At 34.2% G+C, this 23,286-nt stretch overlaps 1 protein-coding gene across 3 annotated transcripts in view; it reads left to right on the forward strand.

The window, feature by feature from the left end:
• The window catches only part of METTL15 (methyltransferase 15, mitochondrial 12S rRNA N4-cytidine), a 377,256-nt gene that overhangs the window by 1,825 nt on the left and 352,145 nt on the right, over positions 1–23,286 (forward strand). For 2 of the 3 annotated variants that reach the window (XM_082660251.1, XM_082660249.1), the window contains exons 1-2: positions 304–405; positions 3,407–3,684. In XM_082660251.1, coding sequence (XP_082516377.1) covers positions 3,424–3,684 — 261 coding nt within the window. In that variant the 5' untranslated portion in view covers positions 304–405; positions 3,407–3,423. Of the gene's footprint in view, positions 1–303; positions 406–3,406; positions 3,685–23,286 lie in introns of those variants that run through there. The other variant, XM_082660250.1, reaches the window with a different exon arrangement.

Here is a 23,286-nt window from a genome sequence, read left to right on the forward strand (position 1 = left end):
TATTTAAAACATAGAAATTTAACATAGATTCAGAGTAAACTGAAAAGAGTGGAGAGAAAGATAAAATGGAAAGTGAGATTTGAAGTTTCATTAGACATTAAAAAAAAAAAAAGTAAAAGTGAATTTCAACCTGGTAATGCTAGGGACTTAAATCCCGCACCTCCCCCAGGAGCACCATTTGGAACCCCGAGCTCCTGGGGCCCTTTGGCAGCTGGGGCCTGGAAGCAGCGGAACCAAAGGCAGACGGTCCTCTGTTGCTGGGGCGGACGTGGGCCCAATCTGTCCGTTCTCGCAAGTTTCCCCCAGGGCTGGGACTTGTGCGGGAGGCAAATTCAGGTTCTCTGTCACCGTAGTGGTCGTCGCAGGCCCGAATTAGAGGCCAACTGAGAAATCTTCGTGCCTCAGGTGAGGAGAAGGTGGCCGAGTCCCGGGAGCTCTTTTGGAGCCCCCCCCCCACCTTTGGGGGAACTTCTAGGGGTTGCCGGATTCACCCAGCACAGAGGAAACTCGCGCCTCTGCTCTCCCGCTTCCTCTCAACACTCATTCGTCCTGAGTTCAGAAGTTTCTAAACAGTTTCCCTTGTCAGAGTGTGATCCTTACGCAGAAGAATGGATTCTAACTTTTTCTTTAGGACCTCTTTCACTTTCTCTGTGTTCGGGTGCCAGCCTCCAGGTCGAATTTTTGGCCTTAGGAATTAAATTTCCGAAGGGTTTTCTCTGCAGGGGGAGCTGACTGCAATGACGGTAATTGGTAGCTCCGTTGAGCAAGTAGTTTTCAAAGGTATCGCTCACCTTTGTGTTCCCACATTTAAAAGAGTAACCTGGCTAATTCCGTGGTCTCAGTTTAAATTGAATTTTGCTGGCAGAGAAAAGTTAAATGGCTTGCCTAGGAAACCACAGAGTTGGCTGTAGAGTTTAGGTTTCCTGATATCCTGCTTCTTTTCTGTGAACAGAGGGAAGTTAAACTATCTTAAATCGTCTAGGGGGGCTAGTTCTTAGTGGACTGTGGAAGTGCTCTGGGTTATCTAGTGGGATATGGGGCTGCAGAAGAGAGGGAAGGAACTCTCTTTAGAATTTGCCCCCTTCCATTTTTAGGGAGGTATTCAAAGACACAACCAAAAAGGAAGATTAATTATTGAGTCCTTTTCTCCGTGTTTACCCACATTAGTAGCCAATTAGTGTATACTAAAATCTAGAGGCTTTGTACCTTGAATATATTTGAGTAAATACAAAGAAATTGAATGCAGAAGAAAATTAAGCGCTGTTGAAAGAAGCATTTTTTTCTACCCTATTTGCTTTTTCCTGTGTGGTTCTGATTCTGATATTGGAGTTGATGGGCTTTTTATTTGTTTGTTTGCTTGTTTTTTTAAAAAAATCAAAATCTGAACATACAGTATAGATTGTTTACATATATTGGATAGGCAAAAGAATCGAATAAGTTATTGGTTGTATTGTTTAAATACTCCATATTCCACTATTTAGGGCTGTATGTCGTTCTTGTGTCCTCTGTTGGGTGCCCCACAGTATACTGTATTTCCAAGTGGAGTAGGACCAAGCAATAACATATTGGGTCCTTAGAAAAAATGAATCTAATTCATGGAATACTACAAATACCTAGTCATAGTGTAATCAAAGTGTACCATTCAATTACATGAGTGTATCAAATAGAGCCAGTGGACTGTGTTTATAGCATATAGGTTAAGAGAAAAAGTTCTGGGGATAGAACGCTGATGTTACAGTTCTAGCTTTATGGCTCTCCAGCTTTGTGACTTTTCAGCAAATTACTTTTCTGTTTTCCTCATCTGCAACATGGAAATAATAATAGTACCTACCTTTAAGAGTTGGGGTAAGGATTGAATGAGTTTGTACATGTAGTGTGCTTAGAATAGTAAGTGGTACTTAGTAAGTGCTCAATAAATGTTAGCTTTTATTTTGAAATATGTTAGAAATGCTAAGTTAGAGCATAGCTTTTATTTTGAAATATGTTAGAAATGCTAAGTTATTAGAGCATAGTTTGGCTTACTTTTGTAAACTTTCTGGAAAACATAAGGCATAATTCATAATTTGGCTAGTTTGTTATTGCTGAGCATCCAAAATCTTACTTAAAACACTCATTAAAAATTTTTTTTTGCCATATTTTTTCTGTGTCAGATTTACAACATAATTCTGTGAATTACGTCTTTGGTATCCTCAAGGTTACATCTTACTGATATTATATTGATATAATATCAAATATGTATTTTTATTTATTTTCCAGTCATTACATGTGATTGACTTTTCAACATTATTCTTCATTTTCTAATGCAAAAGGAAGGGAAGTTATATTTAATCAAGATTTATGTTTCTTAAATATTTTGAGAATGTGGTTTTTGGTAGGGTCAGTGAGACAAGTAAAATTTTCTAAAGCAAGGTTAATTCTATAGAATCTGGAATTTATCCATCCATTCTTTTATATTTTTATTTTTTCCAGAAAACACGTATTAAGCGCCTAGTGTGCGTCTGATTTCGTGGATATAAAGGTGTGGTTCTTACTTTTAAATAACTCATAATCCATGAGGAAGGAAAAGAGTAGTGTTAAATTGTTATTTACTTTAATAATATCAAAAATGTTGCTTGCATCCAAATGGGTAAAGAACGTAATGTTTTCAAAAGGTATTCTGTTAATACATTTCATAAATTACTTTTTTCCTCTCCATTTTAAAGAATTACAGATTACAGAATGGAATGGAGCAAGTAAGAGAAAGCGAAGGAATGTATCAGTTATTTACTTGCTTTTTTGGGGGCATGGGGCAGGGAGCAGATAATTAAAGTGATATGAAGTGCCAAAGTGTGTTCAGTGGAGTGTTTATAAAGTTATAGTTTAAAATGATATGTATTTCACTGATATAAGCCATGGTGAGATGATTTCGTCAGAGCATATCCATGACAAATCTGTAAGATTTTCATAGACTGATAACCTTTTCTTTTTGGTTGTACATGCATAGTCTTTTTTCAGGGACAATTTTTCAAACAAAGTTAAATTGAAAATGAAGATTTAGCATTATGAGAAAAACAATTAGAAGACCTTGAAATAAAAGACCATGTGAACCTAAAATAAAATAATGTTTTTAATCCCTTTCAGAAAAACGATGACTGATTAATCGATATTCACATCTCTGATGGTTAAAACATTAATGGTCTCAGAGCTTATCAGGCCCACATTAAAAATTGTATTTTCAGATAGTTTCTGGGGTTCTCTTGGGTTCCTCGCTTTGCATAAGGAGGGTAGTTACCTTCACTTGTCTGAGATGATGAGTTTTACATATTTTTCCTGTGTTAAATATTTCATACTAATTTGCTTTCCCCCAAGTATTATAACATTCTTTTGAAAAAAGCCAACAATCATGATATTTAAATTTTTTTTCTAGATTTGTTGATCTACAGAATGCTTCAATACCCATATTTTTGTAGAATCTATAAAAAATTTCTTTTGTGCTGGTTGGAATCTGGCATATTTAATTTGGGTGTCTGGCCAAAAAAAATACATGCTACAGCAGAAAGATACAATGAATATGAAGCCCAGGAGCAAACAGATCAAACTGGAGCTCAGGAGTTACAAGGCAGAGATTCTGAAGTGATGACTAAATTACATATTCCAGTGATGGTGGATGAAGTTGTTCGTTGTTTGGCACCACAGAAAAGGCAGGTAAGTTGGTTAGTTTTATATTTTTAACACTTTTTAACTGAGATATGATTCACTTAATATTCACAATTTTAAGGTGTACAATTCAGTGTTTTTTAGTATATTCACGAGCTTATGCAATTATCACCACTGTCTAATGCAAGAACATTTTTATCATCTCAGTAGGAAACCCCATACCCATTAGCATTCACTCCCCATTGACCCCCTTCTTGCCCCTGACAACCACTAATCTATTTTTTGTCTATATGGATTTGTCTAATCTGGACATTTCATATCAATGAATTCATACAATATGCGGTCTTTTCCACCTGCCTTCTTTTACTTAGCATGTTTTCAGTATTTATCCACATTTTAGCGTTTGTCAGTACTTCATTTCTTTTTATTCCTGAATCATTCCGTTGTATGGATACGACTTTTATTTTTTTAATCCATTCATCAATTGATGAGATTTATGTTTCCACATTTGGACTACTCTGAGTAATGCTGCTATGAACATCATGTACAATTTTTTGTGTGGACATGTATTCAGTTCTCTTGGGCATGTATCTAGGAGTGGAATTACTGGGTCATATGGTAACTTTTTGCCTAACTTTTTGAGAATCTGCTAAGCTGTTTTCCAGAGTTGATTAGTTTTGTCAAATAACAGTTTTAAAAGGAAAAGAACATTATTCCAGCTATGTAGTTAGGGTATGAAAACTGAATTCTAGTATAGCTTCTTGAGAATTTTTGTATCTTTTTAGGAATGACTGGAGACAAAGATAAAAATCTGAATTCCTGTCCCCTGTTTTCTTAGGCTTAGTTTTCAGCTACCTTTCTGTCTTACTGAGAGTTCTCCAGAGATATAGGACCAACAGAATATGTGTGTGTGTCTGCATGTGTGTGTGTGGTGGTGGGGTGTATGGTGTATGTGTGTATAAAGAGAGAGAGAAAGAGAGATTGTTTGATTGATTTTAAGGAATTAACTCACATGATTATAGAGGGTTGGTAAATTCAGAATCTGCACAGTAGGCTGGTAGGCCGGAGACCCAGGTAAGATTTCCAGGTTGAGTCCAAAGGCAGTTGGCTGGCAGAATTCCTCCTTGTGCCAGGGAGGTCAGTGTTTGTTCTATTAAGGCTTTCTAGTGATTAGATGAGACCCACCCATTATATGGAGGGTAATCTGCTTTACTCAGTCCAGCAATTTAAATGTTAATTCTTATCTAAAAATACCTTCACAGAAACATCCAGAGTAATGTATGACCAAATATCTGGGCACTATGGCTCAGCCAAGTTGACATATAAAATTATCCATCATACTTGCCTTATTTATAGTGTTGCTAACAGGATTGTATAAGGTCTTAGGTATGAAAATCTTTAAAATCTATAAAAAGTTCACAAAAATGTTAGGTGATACAATATCCAAAAAGAAAAAACTAGTCTTTCTGAAAATTAATCACATTTACCAAAGGAAAAGAAATCTTTATCATTGTAAATTTTCATTAAATGTCTGTTTATAATTTTATGCTGATAGTAATTAGCATACTGACTTCCAAACTATGATCTCTTATTCTAGAAGCTACTATTATTACCTAAATCAGTTATAGTCATTTTAAAAGCCATTCTTTGTTTCTTTTCCCAACATATAGTGGCTTAGTAGTTAAGAGCAAAAATTCTATAACAAGACTGTGTAGGTTTGAACCCATTGTCTAGTACACATGTGTGTGTGAACACATACACACAACTCTTAAAAAGCCATCAGTGATAGGACGTAGGTTGCTTTATCATAAAAAATATTCTGTTTACCTTGTCCTCAGGCAGTATATATATAATGAAATAAACCCAGTATTCTTTTTCTTTCTTCTTTTTTTTTTTTTGTGGTACGCGGGCCTCTCACTGTTGTGGCCTCTCCCGTTGCGGAGCACAGGCTCTGGACGCACAGGCTCAGCGGCCATGGCTCATGGGCCTAGTAGCCACTCGGGATCTTCCCAGACCGGGGCACGAACCCGTGTCCCCTGCATCAGCAGGCGGACTCTCAACCACTGCGCCACCAGGGAAGCCCCAAACCCAGTATTCTTAAATGAGATTATGTGTTTAAAGTATCTGGCTAAATGCTGTCACATGGTAGGGACTCCAAAATATACATGAAAATGTAAGTTAAAAAATTAAATTGGATAAAACTTCCTGTTAAGTATGACTTCATCAAAATGAAATTCTCTTCATTTCCTTTAAAGATCCATAAGGCAAGGATAGTTATTAAAACTCATACCAAAATGTGAGTTTTAAAATGTATGTATAAATATATATATTTGAGATATATATGAGAGGGGAGGGGCAGTTAGTAAAAATGTGAAACTGGATTTGATGGCTTGAATTTGATCTCTGGAACCAGAAACCAAATTCATTGTATAAATTTGCTGAACCCTAGTAGCAAAAACCAAATGTTTATTTTGCAATAACCCATGAAGTAGAAAAACAACCAAACAAAAACAAACCTGGCTAAGTCTCCTCCTAATTCAGTACTGGATCTGCCTTTTTTTTAAAAACCAAGTGGGATAAAATTAGGCGATTCTACAACTTGACCTACCCTGCTGTTTCATTCTGTTCAAGTTCGTGACAATTGTAATGTTGGTTTATTTTGACATTTCCATTGTTCTGATTTGAGTTGGGTTTTCTAGTAACTTTTTATAGAAAGTTTAATTTTATGAATGTTATTTATGAGAAATTTAATGTGAGGTACACTTATAGAGACAATGTTATTTCTTACCATTTCTGCTGTCTGGCAGACAGCTTTATTCACTATTCCCTTAATCTTCAAGTAATAAAGAACTACTGACAGTCCTTGGACAGGAAAGGTCTTCATTTCTTCCAGAACCCATTATTTGCTGCTTTTCTTCCTGAGCCTTTTCTCCAAAATCACTTTCCTTTGAACTATGAGTCATACATTCACCTGTATCAATCACCTACTTAATTACTGTTTTTCACATCACCTTCAATGATAAATTTACAAATGAAACTTTGATCATAACAGGAACTTTAAATATAGTTTTGAGTGAGGCCTCGGTCATTTGATAATTATTTCCTTTTCTTTAATATTTAAAAGATGCTTACTTAAAGAAAATAATTGATTGTGGTAATTTCTTCTGCATCATAGCCAATTCACTATACATTAACTTAGTTTTGCAAATACATGCAAAATATTTATGAGTTTGAATTAAAAGAATAAAATTCCTCTTCCTCTTCCTTGGGAGGTACAGAAGGAATTAAATAAATTATAATTCTTCTCCTTGCCCCATTTTCATTATTTCATAGTCTCGGTGAATAATTTTTGTAAGAAAGTATTACTTGTTCTAAAGACATTTTTCTTGCTCCTGAGGATGTTTTAGTGTAGGCTACCTTGGTCAATTTTTTATTCCTTATTTCTGAAAGCTGGAGAAAATATGCATGATCCTGTCTAGTTGAAAATGATAGCAGTTTGAAGGATATAGGAGTCTTGGTATTCTTGGTATTCTTTGCCCAGTAGTATTGCTAATGTAGCTTGGTGCCTTAGAGTTTCTATAGGAGTGATAAGTTATGAGGGACATGATGGTCATGCAAGGACTAGTACCAGTACCAGTACCAGTACTAGTACCAGTAGATGTGTAATTTCATATAAGTAACTTATCATGCCTCTGCCTCAGATTTCTCATCTGTAAAATGAAGAAATACAACCTATCATCTCATATGGTCATTGTAAGGGTAAATCGCTTAGAATGATATATTCTGAGTAGTATGAGCTCAATAAACATTATCTGATACTATTATGGGGATTAAGAAGGTCAGCATTGGTAGCTAGATACAATAAAATTCAGGAGAAAAATGCCAGGAGGCAGCAAAGGTGGAAATAAATGTTCCAGCAAAGGTGGAACCAACATGTTTGGAACTGAAAAAGTACCGTTTCTTTTGCCTGAACCATTCTTCACATCTTGAGTTAAATTTCACTTTCTCAGGGAAGCTTTTCTGGAGCCTACAGAGGAGGGCGGTCTCCTGATTAGTACATTCATGGAGTTATATACTTTTCTTTCATAGCACTTATAATAATTTATAATTATAATTTTTTAATGAGATTATTTATTCAGTGGACATCTCTCCTAGCAGACTGCCCTCCATGAAAGTCATGGACATCTTTATCTTGTCTACCATTGTATCATTATATCTTCAGGGCCTAGCATAAGGACTGTAACATGGTGGCTTTGTAATGATTTTTAAGGGAATGAATAAAAGTCAGAGTAAACTGGAGGACAGATGTGAGGCACAGATAAAAGGAATGTCCCTCGGGTACTATGGTAGCTTCTCAGGCTCAAGACTTATATGATTCCAGCCTCAGTGTGGCAGGCCCAGTCTGATGAAGTAACTGGAGAAATCTGGGGAAGGAACAGATATGAGGACTGAGAAAATGAGTTGGTACCTAACTGATGCAAAATAGATTATGATAAATGTCAGGCTAAGGTTATACGGTTGGGTTTCTAAATATTCAAAATAAGTATTTAATCTATTTTGATAGTCTAACATTTAACATTAATTTCATCATTACTTGATTTACCAAAGCTGTCGTGGTACAAGATATGATAATTTTCTTTCTAAAAAACACCCTATGCTCTATATAATGGATTTTTCTTAACATCAGTTGCAGTATTTCACTTGTTTTACTTTAAATCCTTTATAATCTTTAAACAGAGAGTGAACATCAAAGAGAAAATCCTGGGACTATAGGTTTACTGTCTTTAAATATTAAAGGCTGATTGATAACAGAAAGGAGGAGTTTATTTTGTTTAACCTCAAATTATTGAAAAAGTTAGGAACTTTTATATGAGACAGGACCTGTACTATATAGCACATGTAGGGAGATGCATTATTTTCCTAAAGAAGGAACTATTAAATTTCAGATAGAATGGACTGTGTCAAGATGCAGTGTCCTCTCCTTTATTTTTTAACATATAACTTTCTTGGAAGCAAATTTTTATTTTACACTTCTTTCTACCATTGTTTATTTGAAAAATGTTTCTGTTTTAAAGCATTGTGTAGCTAGTTAAGTGACCTATGTATCAACATACCTTCAGGAATGTGATATTTCCAGTGTTGTACTGGTAAATATGTAACACCTGGTGTGTGGATCAGGGTGGGGTACGGATTTAAAAAAACCCAAAAACCTTGATTTATTTTGTTTGCAGATTCCCATTAAATACAAATTCCTACCATGCACATTTCAAGCTACTAATCTGGTGTCACTGAATGTAGCATTAGGAAGAAATATGTACAGTTGGCTCCCTCTAGCTAGTGTGAATAACACTGGATAGGACCCTCATGGTTGTTGCCATTAGATATCTGTAGATTATATAATGGCAAAAATTTTTGCCTGACAATTCTGAAAATTAGTACAGTCTGTAAGTTTTCCCCTTAGTTTGACATTCCCTCATTAAGACTTATATTTTATGTTTCTCCTGGAAGGTACCATGGTGTAGCCATAGAATACTGTTCTCATCTACTTTTTAACAGTGGTATTCTTTTTTTCTCTCTCTAATAAACAATCCATCCCAAATATAAAACAGGTTAAAAATGGTATTGTATAGTATGAATTTGTTTATGTAATTTACTTGTTATCAAGTCCATTATGCATTATGTAACAGTGAGACATTTTGTTGGGTGCAAAAACTTTGAAATCAACATCAGTGTCTTTTTTTTTTTTGCACAATTTGGATTCACACAGGTAAATAAATAATAAAAATGTAACTGTTTTGTAAACAGTTTTCCTGGAATCTCAGGAAAACTGAGATTAATTAAAATTCTAAGAGAATTTTAATTAAATCAAAAAGGCCATTTTAGTAAAAAAATATTAATTAAAGGTTCAGTACAGCAATAAGATAAAGCAATTATAAATATTTATGCACCTAATGTCAGACCATCAAAATAAATGAAGCAAAAACTGACAGAATTGAAGGGAGAAAGAGACAGTGCTACAATAATAGTTAGAGACTTCAATGCCCCACTCACAATAGTCTATAGAACAAGCAGACAGAATATAAATAAGGAAATAGAGGACTTAACACAATAAACCAACTAGATCTAACATTTACAGAACACTCTACCCAACATCAACAGCATACACGTCTCAAGTGCACATGGGATATTTTCCAGGATAAACCATATGTTAAGCTATAAATTCAGTCTCATAGATTTTAAAAGGCAGATATCATTTAAAGTATCTTCTCCAGTAGCAATGGGATGAAGTTAGAAATCAATAACAGAACAAAATCTGGAAAATTCATGAATTTGTGGAAATTAAACAACCCACTCTTAAACAACCAATGGATCAAAGAAATCACAAGGGAAATTAGAAAATACTTAGAGATGAATGAAAACAAAAACACAATATACCAGAACTGAAGGCACACAGTAAAAGAAGTGCTAAGGGAGAAATTTATAACTATAAATGCTTAGATTAAAAAAAACAAGAAAGTTCTCAAATCAGCAACCTAGCTTTACAACTTAAGCAACTAGGAAAAGAAGAATAATGAAACCCAAAGAAAAACAATGAAGAAAATCAGTGGAACCAAATTGAAGGGACCAACAAAGTTGACAATCTTAGCTGGAAGGTCTAAGAGAAAAAGAGAGAAGACTCAAATTACTAAACTGAAAATGGGGACATAACCACCAGTTCTACAAAAATAGAAAGGATTATATAAGAGTACTATGAACAGTTGTATGCCAACAAATTGGATAACCTAGATTAATTGGATAAATTCCTAGAAACCACAGAAGCTACCAAGACTAAATCATGAAGAAATAGAAAATCTGAATAGACCTATAACTAGTAAGGGGATTGAATCAGTAATCAAAAAATCTCTTGACAAAGGAAAGCCCCAGACCTGATGGCTTCACTGGTGAATTCTACTAAACATTCAAAGAAGAATTAATATTAACCCTTCTCAGACTTTTCTAAAAAACTGAAGAGGAGGAGATACTTTCTAACTCATCCTATGCGGCCAGCATTTTCTTGATACCAAAGCCGGACAAAGACACTACAAGAAAAGAAAACTACAGACCAATATCCCTTATAAACACTGACACAAAAATCCTCAATAAATACTAGCAAACAGAATTCAGCATCACACTGATAGAATTATACAGCATGACCAAGTAGGATTTATTCCTGGAATGCAAGGATGGTTCAACATACAAAAATCGATCGGTGTAATATGCCACATCAACAAAATGAAGGGAAAAAAAATGTAATCATCTTAATCAGTGCAGAAAAAACGTTTTACAAAATTTAACACCTTTTCATGATAAAAACACTCAACAAACTAGAATAGAAGGAAACTACCTCAACCTAATAAAAGCCTTACATGGAAAAACCCACAGTAAATATCATACTCTGTGAAAGACTGAAAGTGTTTTCCCTAAGATCAGGAACAAGGCAGTGATGCCCACTTTCACCAATTCTGTTCAACATACTACTAGAAGTTCTAACTGGAGCAGTTAGTCAAGAAAAAGAAGAAAAAGACATCCATATTGGAAAGGAAGAAGTAATATTATCTGTGCAGATGATATGATCTTATATGTAGAAAACCCTATAGATCCCATACACAAACCCAAACCAAAACAAAACCTGAAGAACTTATAAATAAATTCAGTAAAGTAGCAGGATACAAAGGCAGCACACAAAAATCACTATACATGAACAATCAACAATCTGAAAAGAAAATTATGATATAGATCCATTTACAATAGCATTGAAAAGAATAAAATGCTTAGGAATAAACTTAAGCAAGGAGTTGAAAGACTTGTACAATGAAATCCACAAGACATTTCTAAAAGAAATTAAAGAAGACATAAAAAAGATAAACGCATCCTGTGTTCATGGATTTGAGTACTTAATATTGTTAAAAGGTCAATATTGCCCAAAGCAGTCTACAGATTCAATGAAATTTGTTCCAAAATCCCAACGATGTTTTTTGTAGAAATAGCAAAATCCATCCTAAGATTCATTTAGAATCTAAAGGGACCCTGAATAGTCAAAACAATCTTGAAAAAGAACAAACCTGGTGGAATCATGCTTCCTAATTTCAAAACTTACTACAGAAGTACAGTAATCAAGAGTGTGGTACTGGCGTAAAATCAGACATACAAACCAATGGAATAGAAAAGAAAACCCAGAAATAAACCCTCACATATATGGTCAAATGATTTTTGACAAGGGTGACAAGATCATTCAACGGGGAAAGGACAGTCTTTTTAACAAATGGTGCTGGGAAAACTGGATATCTACAGAGAGAACAATGAAGTTGGGCTCTTATCTAATACTACATAAAAAATTTACTCTAAATGGATCAAAGACCTAAATACAACACCTAAAACTGTAACACACTTAGAAGAAGACATAGAACAAAAACTTTACAACATTGGATTTAGCAGTGATTTCTTGCATATAACACCAAAGGACAGATAGCAAAAGACAAAAATAGATAAATTGTACTTCATGAAAATTTTAAAAATTTGTGCATGAAAAGACACTATTCACAGAGTTAAAAAGGTGACTCACAGAATGGGAGAAAATATTTGCAAATCATATATCTGATAAGGATTCAATATCCAGAATATATAGAGAACTTTTAAAACTCAACAACACAAAACAAACAATCTGATTCAAAAATGGGCAAAGAACTTGAACAGACATTTCTCCAAAGAAGATATACAAATGGCCAATAAGCACATGAAATTGATGCTCAAGATCACTAATCATTAGGGAAATACAAATCAAAACTATAATGGGATACCACCCCACACCCATTAGAATGCCTACTGTCAAAAAAATCAGAAAACAAGTGTTGGTGAGGATGTGGAGAAATTGGAACTCTTGTGCACTGCTGGTGGGAATGCAGAATGATACAGATGCTGTGAAAAGCAGTATGGCAGTTCCTCAAAAAATTTAAAATAGAATATTACCATATGATCCAGCAATTCCATTTCGGGGTATATACTCAAAAGAATTGAAAGACAGGTCTTGAAGCAGTATTTGCACACCCATGTTCATAGCAGCATTATTCACAATACCTCGAGCATGGAATTAACCTAAATGTTCATTGATGGGTGAAGAAAGAAGAAAAATGTGGCCTATACATAAAATAGGGTATTATTCAGCCTTAAAAAGGAAGGGAATCCTGCAGTATGCTACAGCATGGATGAACTATGAAGACATTTTGCTAAGTGAATAAGCCAGTCATAAAAAGACACATACTATATGATTCCACTTACATGAGGCATTTAGTGTAGTCAGACTCATAGGCAGAAAGTAGAATGGTGGCTGCCAAGGGCTGTGAGGGAGGGGAATGGGGTGTTACTGTTTAATAGAAAAGATAAAATGAGTTATGTAAATGGATGGTAGGCATGGTTGCACAACATTATGAATGTATTTAATACCTACCACTGAAAAATACACTTAAAAATGCTTAAGATGGTGGGTTTAAGTTATGTGTATTTTAGCATAATAAAAATTTGTTTTAAAAAAGAGCAAGTTACTGTTTTGAGAAAACACTTCTTTTTATATTAAATTATGGCTTCTAGAAATAGATGATTGTTTTATAATTATATGTCAACATTAAAGTAAAATAAATATTGTTGCTTTTTTATTTTACTGTTGCAGATTCTGTATTTCTTGCAGATTTCTTCTATGTATACTTCTAAAATATGTCTTTAATATATATTTTAAAATCCCATTAGTATTGGATCTCATGATTAGCTTTGTGTTTATTATATGCAATATTTTATTAGTACCATATTTATTTAATATGTTATCTGATATTTCAGCTATTAGTAGCATTTATATGTAGCCTGCACTACCTGGTGATGTGATGAACATTTTACATACTGTTGTTAAGGTATTTAAAATCTTTCAGGGAGTCAACAGTAATAAACACAAAACAATTAGACAATTAAATATTGAATTCTTATATCTGATCATTTAATTATAATTTTTTATCACTCATTTTTTGTTGTAAAAACTACAGTTTATCAGCTCTAATGTGTATTAGTTAAACCCATCTTACTCAAAGTATCAAATATAGAAATTCCTCTTAAAAAAAAAAAAAAAGAAAAGAATTCCTCTTAGAGTTTTAGGGTGGGGCATATGGGAGTATGGATCCCAATGATAAATTTAGCATATTTTCTCTAATGGGAATGTATATATTTAATGCTATTTATAAAATGTTTGTTCATGTTATAAGAAATGTGAAAAATTGATGCAAAAATGAGTTTTTGGGTTAGTTTTTCAAATTTTATTTGGCATATATAAAGAAATAAGGTCTTTAGGTAAATGAGCTACTCAATCATGCCCAAAATGTTAGTTTCTTTAACAGTTCTTTAGAGTTTTAGAAGTATATACATTGTTTATAACTAAAAGGAGAATAACTTGTTCATGCTTATTTTCCCTTAAAGATGTGGTACTATTTAAAATAGTTATTTTACATTTATTTATTTTTATGCACATTTATTTAAATAAATATGTATAATTACATTAGTTTTCATATTGAAATCTTTAATAATTGCAGTGTACTTCTTGAAAGTATATCTACACTTTCTAGTAAGTTTAGTATCCATGAGAATATTCTTGCTTTTCTATCAGTGGCTTAATGCATTTTTATCCCTGTATATAATTATCTTCATTAGAATTTAGAAGCAGATTATAAAGGACATTGGATAAATAAGACCAATAACTTAATTGATTCTTTTGCCTATCCAGTGTCTTTAAATTTTCTTCTTATAATTTGGTCTTTTTTGTACCCCAGAAGATGAATCTTTCCTATATGTTTGCTATTCAAATATGAGAATTTAAGATTCTTTTTTTCTTTTAAATTTAACTTAAAAGGTAATTAGAAATTACAGTTTTTGGTTCAGCGATAATCCCCAAATATATGTGGTTCCATGGTTACGAAAATGATCTTCCATTTCTAAATGTCAGACATAAGTACTGAACTTTAAAATTTATTTGAGCAGGAAGAAAACAAAGGTCCATTCTGTAAGGGAAGCTCAGAGAAAGAAAAAGGAGAAACAGGTGAGGTTTTTCTGTTCACAAAGCACATTTGCATGAGTCATTCTGAGTACTGGTTACTGTCTATTTAGGTCAGCACTAGTCCCTGATCAATAGTTTAATCATAGTTACTGCAAGAGGCTAGGTCCAGTGGTTTTTTTTCTAGGTCCCATATTATTTTTGTTAAAAGTGGTAGGAAGTGTACCTTGACCTTGTGAGCTCTAAGAACATTTTATGTTACTCTTCTTCCACTACCTTCTCTTCATATAACAAACTACTTAGCTGTAAGTAGAATACTTAAAATGTTATTTTATAATAAACGAAGTTGCAAAGCTTTATGGTGACTCATCTTGTTGTAATCTGTGAACTCTCTTGCTCTTTCTTTTTTTGTGGGTGCTAGTTTTTGTCTCCTTTGGGTGAAACAAATATTATTTATCAGAAGGTAATGTGCATTTAAAGATTTTATTTACTTTGATGAATGTTGTTTCAGAACGTATTTATATGCATTTTTATGGCTACTTAATTTTTCTTGTTCCCTATAAACTTCTCACTTGGTTTGCTTGAGTCTTTTTTTTTTTTTTGCGGTACGCGGGCCTCTCACTGCTGTGGCTTTTCCCGTTGCGGAGCACAGGCTCCGGACGCGCAGGCTCAGCGGCCATGGCTCACGGACCCAGCCTCTCTGCGGCATGTGGGATCCTCCCGGACCGGGGCACGAACCCGTGTCCCCTGCATCGGCAGGCGGACTCCCAACCACTGCGCCACCCGGGAAGCCCGGTTTGCTTGAGTCTTTAATGTATGAGATGTTATATTGCATTGTGTAATAATTTTAAGGATATATTTTATCCTTGTCATATTCATTTGCTCTGTGTGCTATACAGTATTTTTCTGTATTTATAATTACATTTCCAGAAAAAAGCCAATTCTTTCTTTTGTTGTATATTTTTTTCTTTTCGAAATGCAAAAGAAATTAACTCAAAGAAAGGTATAGCATAAATTGACTAGAGCCATCAAGTGACTGAGGCTTAGAGATGGAGATAGAGGGAAAGGGTGCTGTCAAGGGAAGGAAACTGTAAGAGGATGTTTTCAGGAAACAGTGTTAGTACTAAAAAGGGAGACAAACTTCATGAATTTCTATCTTCTCTATATGTTTTCCCTTCTTTTTCCAGCCTCCACGCTACCTTATGTCTCTTCTCTGTGGTTTTGATTTTACCTTCCTTTATAGCAGAAATCATGAAATAATTAAAGCAAATTCAGTCATTCATCCTTCCTCCCACTTTAGAAATGATCTTCAAAATGGTCTTATGAAGACTAACTTTTCCACTAGTACGGAATATTGTCACCAAGATGATTTCTTCTTTGAGTAATACATGTGAAACCAACATTTTTGAATAGAAAGGCTTGATTTTGCTCTAATTTAAAATGATCAAAGCAGCAAACTACCTTAATGAATGAACATGAAGCCAACTTTTCTTGCAAAGGACTACTTTAGAGCTTAAATACAAAGTGAGATATTTCACATATTTCTAAGCGAGACATAGACAACTATGAGAGAGAAATGTTTTATACTGTTTTCTTGATTTAATATTTTTGTGACATCTTGTTCATTATAGAAACTGCTGAGATTTTTCTAAAGTTATTGTTTTCCCCTGAAGAGCCATTAGCTTAAATGCATGGTTAATAACATACAAAATAAAATATTTTATTTCAGAATTTATTGAAAGTGTTAGAAATTCTTTGAGAAACTTATATTAGGAATATTGAGTCAGTTCTTCTTAATGTGACTATACCTTCTGAAAGCCCAGGGTGAGAAGTGGTGTTTGTGTCAAATTCTCCATTTCCTGTCAAATCTATTTATGGATTGACATAATTCTGATTCGATTATGCTGAAGGATAGAGGATAAAGGTAAACAAGTATCCAACTACAACTGACATTTTTTGTAATTTTTTTGTTTTCAGTTTGTTCTGGTCTGAATTTTTTTATTACATTCAAGGTAACTGACTTGACAGATTTGGTTTTATAATTACACATGGAAAAAAATTCAAAAAGTAATTGTTTTTTTATAAATGATTAATGAATGAGTTTTATCATTCTGAAGATGTAACCATATAAATCAAAATATTCTTTGTTCATGGCTAACTTAATAAGTATTTACTGACCATCCACTGGGTATGTCTTAGTCCATTTGGGCTGCTATAAGGAAATACCACCAAGTAGGTGGTAGTTTATAAACAACAGAAATTTATTTTTCACAGTCTATAGTTGTAAGTCCAGGATCATTGTGCCAGATGTTCTTGTGAAAGCCCTCTTCCTGTTTCATAGCAAGTGTCTTCTTGCTGTGTCTTCATATGGTGGAGCCTCTTTTATAAGGCACTAATCTCATTCGTGAGGACTCCATCCTCATGATTTAGGTACCTCATAAAGGCCCCCCTTCCTAATACCATCATCTTTGGGGGTTAAGATTTCAGCATATGAACTTTGGGTGGATACGGACATTCAGTCTACCACAGGGTACAAATTTTTCTTTCATTTTTGAAGAAACAAAGAATATGATCTGGCACCCACCAAAAATAGCTTAGAGTTTCCTGAAGGAGGTAAGGGAAAGGCAGCCTGAATGGCAGGATAAGTAACTAAACTATTAATATTGTTAACAGAACTAATAGTAAATGATAGGTCAAAGGTAATCCATTTTATGGATGCTCATTTTGCTGAGAGAGAGCAAACTCTAAGTTTATAATATATAATTATGTCTACAAAGTAGAGAATTTTATGATATAAAAAGGCAGATATTCATTTACATTATGATATGAAAAGCAAGATATTAATTTGCATTTTAAATAAGATTCATTACAGCATTACTCTCTAGCTCATTATGTCAGTTTAGGATGTTAACCACAGTATTGCAGGTCTCTGATACTTTTTACTTCCTGATTATGGGAGACCAAGAATTAACTAGTTAAATGAGAAAACCATTTTTAACACTTATGTTTGATTGTAAATTAGGATGATTGCATATTCCAGTTACTACTTTAAGTTCTATAAATGTTTTTGTTCATTACTTTTGTTTTATATTGGTTTTTGGGTAAAAAGTCTTATAAATCTTTCCAAAGTATAACCTTACTTACCTTAGAGTCTACACATCTAAATTAAACTTTTTAAAATTGACTTAAGGTTGTAATTTTGAATATCCGTTCTTTTCTGTTCTATGTAACAGTGATTTTCTAAGTGCCTTAATTTCTTCCTTCCCTAAATCCCTACATGGCTATATATTTCTGGGTGCATTTTTAATCTTTTCTGCTGGTGCTCATTTCTTAGTATGCTCACTTAGAGCAAGTTCATCACTACTAAATTTTCCAATAGAGCTAATCTAAGCAAACTGGAGTTTCTAGGTGAAAGTAGATAGCACATCTGTTAAGTCAGAAAACCTGGAATAGTCATCCCTCAGATATCCACATGACTGGCTCCCTCACTTCTGGTCTTCATTCAAATGACACCTTTTTAGAGATATCATCCCTGGCCACCCTATTTAAAATTTCAACTACCATCCCACAATGTTTGATATCCCCTTTCCTTGCTTTTTTTCTTTATCCCTAATACTTATCAGTAACATGCTATATTTTTTCATTTTCATCTTGCTTCTTTTTTTTTTTTGCCGTACGCGGGCCTCTCACTGTTGGGGCCTCTCCCGTTGCAGAGCACAGGCTCCGGACACGCAGGCTCAGTGGCCGTGGCTCACGGTCCCAGCCGCTCCGCAGCATGTGGGATCTTCCCGAACCGGGGCACGAACCCGTGTCCCCTGTATCGGCAGGCGGACTCTCAACGACTGCGCCACCAGGGAAGCCCCATCTTGCTTTTTAATTGTTGCCCCTCCCTCACACCCTCCCTCCATGGCATCCTGGAATTTAAGTTCCACAAAGCTTGGGTTTTTTTCTGTTTCTTTACAACTGTATCCTCAATGCTGAAGACAGTGACTGGCATCCAGAAAGTACCCTATAAATATTTGTTGAAATAATTATCAAAAGCAAGAATGAAAAGAAAGGTACTGGTAAGAGAAACATTAAGAAGGTAGATATGGCAAGTGATTGGGTGAAGTGAAGAAAGCCTTGGGAAATTGACATAAAAGACAATGAGCTGTTAGGTCTAAGTTTCTGTGTGAAAATGAGACCATTTCCTCATTTTTTCAATAAATATTTATTGAGCTTCTGTGTAACAGGTGCAGTGCTCTTGATGTTGGGGATACAATGTGGAGCAAAACTGGACATGATCTTAGCCTCTAAGGAGCTTATAATTTAGTGGAGGAGGCAGGCATTTATCAAATAATTATCAAGGTGAATATGAAATTTCCACAGCTGTGAAGGAGAATACAGTCAGCCCTCCATATCTGTAGTTACACATCCATAGATTCAACTAACTGCAGATGGAAATATTCAGGAAAAAAGTTCCAGCAAGTTCCAAAATCAAAACTTGAATTTGTAGCTCACAGGCAACTATTTACAAAACATCTACATTGTGTTTACACCTATTTACATAGTATGTACATTGTATTAGGTATTCTAAGTAATCAAGGGATGATTTAAAGTATATGAGAGCATGGCTTAGGTTATATGAAAATACTACACTATTTTTTTCCCTTCAAGTTTTATTGAGATATAATTGACATACAGCACTATAAATTTAAGGTGTGTACTGTAATGATTTGATTTACCTACATCATGAAATGGTTACCACAGTAAGTTTAGTGACTATCCATCATCTCATATAGATACAAAATTGAAGAAATAGAAAAAAAAATTTTTTCCTTGAGATGAGAGCTCTTAGGATTTACTCTCTTAACAGCATTTATGTATAACATTCAGCAGTGTTAATTATATTTATCATGCTGTACATTACATCCCTAGTACTTATTTATCTTATAACTGGAAGTTTGTACCTTTTGATTGCCTTCTTCCAGTTCCCCCTCCCCTACCCCACCTCTGGTGACCACAAGTCCGATCTCTTTTTCTATAAGTTTGTTTGTTTGCTTGTTTTTGAAGTATAATTGACCTTCAACACTATGTTAGTTCCTGTTATACAACATAGTGATTCCATATTTCTATACATTTCAAAATATCACCACAATAAATCTAGTTACTATCTCTCACCATACGAAGATATTACATTATTATTGACTATATTCCTATGCTGTACATTTCATCCCCATGACTCATTTATTTTGCAACTGGAAGTTTGTACCTCTTAATCTCCCTCATCTATTTCTCTCCTCCCTTGAGCCCCTTCCTCTCTGGCAACCACCTGTTTGTTCTCTGTATCTATGAGTCTGTTTTGATTATGTTTATTCATTTGTTTTTTAGATTCCATATTTAAGTGAAATCATACAGTATTTTTTTTTCTCTGACTTATTTCACTTAGAGTAATAACCTCTAGGTCCATTCATGTTGTAGCAAGTGGGAAGATTTCATTCTCTTATGGCTGAGTATGATTCCATTGTATATATACACCACATCTTCTTTATCCATGTATCTATTGATGGGCACTTAGGTTGCTTCCATAACTTGGCTATTGTAAATAATGCTGCAATAAACATATGGGTATATATATCTTTTCCAATTAGTGTTTTCGTTTTCTTTGGATAAATACCCAGGAGTGGAATTGCTGAATCCTGTGGTAGTTCAATTTTTTGAGGAGTCTCCATACTGTTTTCCATAGTGGCTGCACCAATTTACATTCATTAGATACTTCAGAGAGGAGCTAAACCAGAGGACCTGTGGGGAGGGCTCTGTCCCAGGAAAACCCATAGGGCCCTGCTCTGTTACAAAATCAGGGAGTATGATACCTCCAGCTTTGTTCTTCTTTCTTAAGATTGTTTTGGCCATTTGGGGTCTTCTATATTTCTGTATGAATTTTAGAATTCTTTGTAGTAGTTCTGTGAAAAAATGCCATTGATATTTTGATATGGATTGCACTGAATCATGTAGATTGCCTTCATCAATATCATCATTTTAACAACGTTAATTCTTCCAGTTCATGAACATAATATATCATTACATCTCTCTGTGTCGTCTTCAGTTTATTTCCTCAGTGTCTTAGAGTTTTCTGAGTACAGTTCTTTTACCTCCTTAGTTAGATTTATTCCTAGATATTTTATTCTTTTTGATGTGATTGTAAATTGGATTGTTTTCTTAATTTCTCTTTCTGATAGTTCATTGTTAGTGTATAGAAACACAACAGATTTCTGTATATTAATTTTGTATCCTGTAATTTTACTGAATTCATTGATGAGTTCTGATAGATGTTTGGTGGTGTCTTTAGGATTTTCTATGTATAGTATCATGTCATTTGCAAACAGTGACAGTTCTACTTCTTCCTTTTTAATTTGGATTCATTTTATTTCTTTTTCTTGTCTGATTGCTGTTGCTCAGACTTCTAATACTATGTTGAATAAAAGTGGTGAGAGTGGGCATCCTTGTCTTGTTCCTGATATTAGAGGAAATGCTTTCAGCTCTTCATCATTGAGTATTATGTTCGCTTTAGGCTTGTCATATATGGCCTGTATTATGTTGAGGTATGTTCCCTCTATATCCACTTTGTTGAGAGTTTTTACCATAAATGGATGTTGAATTCACTTCAGAGAGAAGAGAGAACATATATAAAGGTTTTATGCTGGGTAAGAGTATGGCAAGACTGAAAGATTGTAAACAAGCCACTGAATGAGCTGAAGGTGCAAAGGGGAGGTTTGAAAGATGAGGCTGGAGAGGAAGGTGGAGGTCAGAGATGATTAAGTTTTCCTTTTATTTATTATTCTTTCTACATTATTGAGAATGGATTGGTCTAGACTAATGAGACTTTTGACCAAAGATAATGAGTGGTGATAATTGTAGATTTGGAGAGGAATGCACAGATTTGAGAGAGATATTTAGGAATTAAAAAGTACAGGATGATACTGACATGAATTAAACACCATTTTCATGTTAGACACTTTATTATGTACAAGGGATACAAAAAAGAAATAGCCTGCAGTAGAAGAATTCTTTGAAATAAAACATTCCATTTTATATATATATATATATATATGTATATATGTTGCTTTGATATAATAGTGAGGGAAACTATTCTACCTGGGTTTTCACAAAGGAGATGAAGGCTAATATGCATCTTCAGAAATAACAAGGAGTTTTCTAAGTGGATAAGGAGAGGAAGGGAATTCTAGGTGGAGAGGAAGGGAATTCTAGGTAGAGAGAACTATTTGTGCAAATGCAGAAAGTCATGAGAAAACAGCATTTGCTCAGGTAAGCAAATGTTCAGAACATAAAGGAATTTGTAAGGCTTGCTAATGATATGGGACTTTACCTTTTGGACATGGGGAGCCTTGATACTTTCTCTCAGCGCCCTGAGGTTTGACAAGGAATTTCTGGAGTTGAAGCTTATTTGGGAATAGAGATGGAAAGATGGATGATTGTGTTTGAAGAGGGGGGCTTTCACTTGAATGTCCAGTAACAGAAATGAGAGACTAGAGTTAGAAATTAGATAAGGAGATTGAATTTACCACACAGGTGATATTTAAACCCTTGAGAATAGATATGATTGTCAAGGCAAAAAAGAAGGAAACCTTGAATAACACTTACATTGAATATCAAAACTGTAAAGGAATTTGGGAGATGGAAAAAGAAGGGATAAGAGAAGTTGGTAAATACATAAAGTAAGTTGAAATGTGAATGGCTGCCACGTCTAATCTGCTTCATTACTTTGGCCCCATTGGCCTAGGAGTTTAAGGAAAATTTTGTTTTCTGGCTTTGTGAATAGATCAAGTAAAAGCTAAAAATGGTTTTTTATACCTTCCATACCTAGACTGTTTTCTTACTCGTATTTAGAATAAACTCTTCCCTTGCTATAATTAACAGTATTTCATCCAAACTCGAAAACACCCATTTGGTAGTCCACAACATATGCATTATTGTATTTCATCTAGAAACCTAAATGTTGTAAAGTGACTTTAGTTTATTTGAAAGCTTTTCATTGCTATTGTTTTATGTAGAATAAACATTATAACATAGATCCAACTAATCAAACTAATATTATTATTAGTACTAATCCTGACAAATTCGTTTACAAAAAAGTATACTAAAGAAATTGCTCTGAAATTTCAAAGTTTGCCAGCTTGGAGAAAACCTATCTCTGGTCAATTATTTGAATTTTGCTGAATTTTTGTAGCTTCACTGTCTTGGGCTAATATTCAACCTGTTAGTTGGCTTATTACCTTTCAGAGACTGACCTGTGTTTGGTGTAAAAATTAAGTGACAGAGAATACCCACTTGAGTTGTGAATGTGATTTCTTAATTTTATCTTTCCTGATCTACCTGATGAATTATATATGTTCATACCTAAAGGAAAAGAGGGAAGGATCTTCTTCCATGTGAATTTCCATTGAATGCTCTGCAGGTATTTTCTTATGGCAACTATTTTAACCAAGGCAGAAACCTTTTCTTCATATTTATGTATTGATGGTATTAAATAGATAGGGTAAAAAAAATTGAGTAGAAAAACAATTAACCAGGAATAACAGTATAAT

The sequence above is a fragment of the Grampus griseus genome (assembly GCF_964374135.1).
Source record: "Grampus griseus genome assembly, chromosome: 8".
Lineage (NCBI taxonomy): Eukaryota > Metazoa > Chordata > Mammalia > Artiodactyla > Delphinidae > Grampus > Grampus griseus.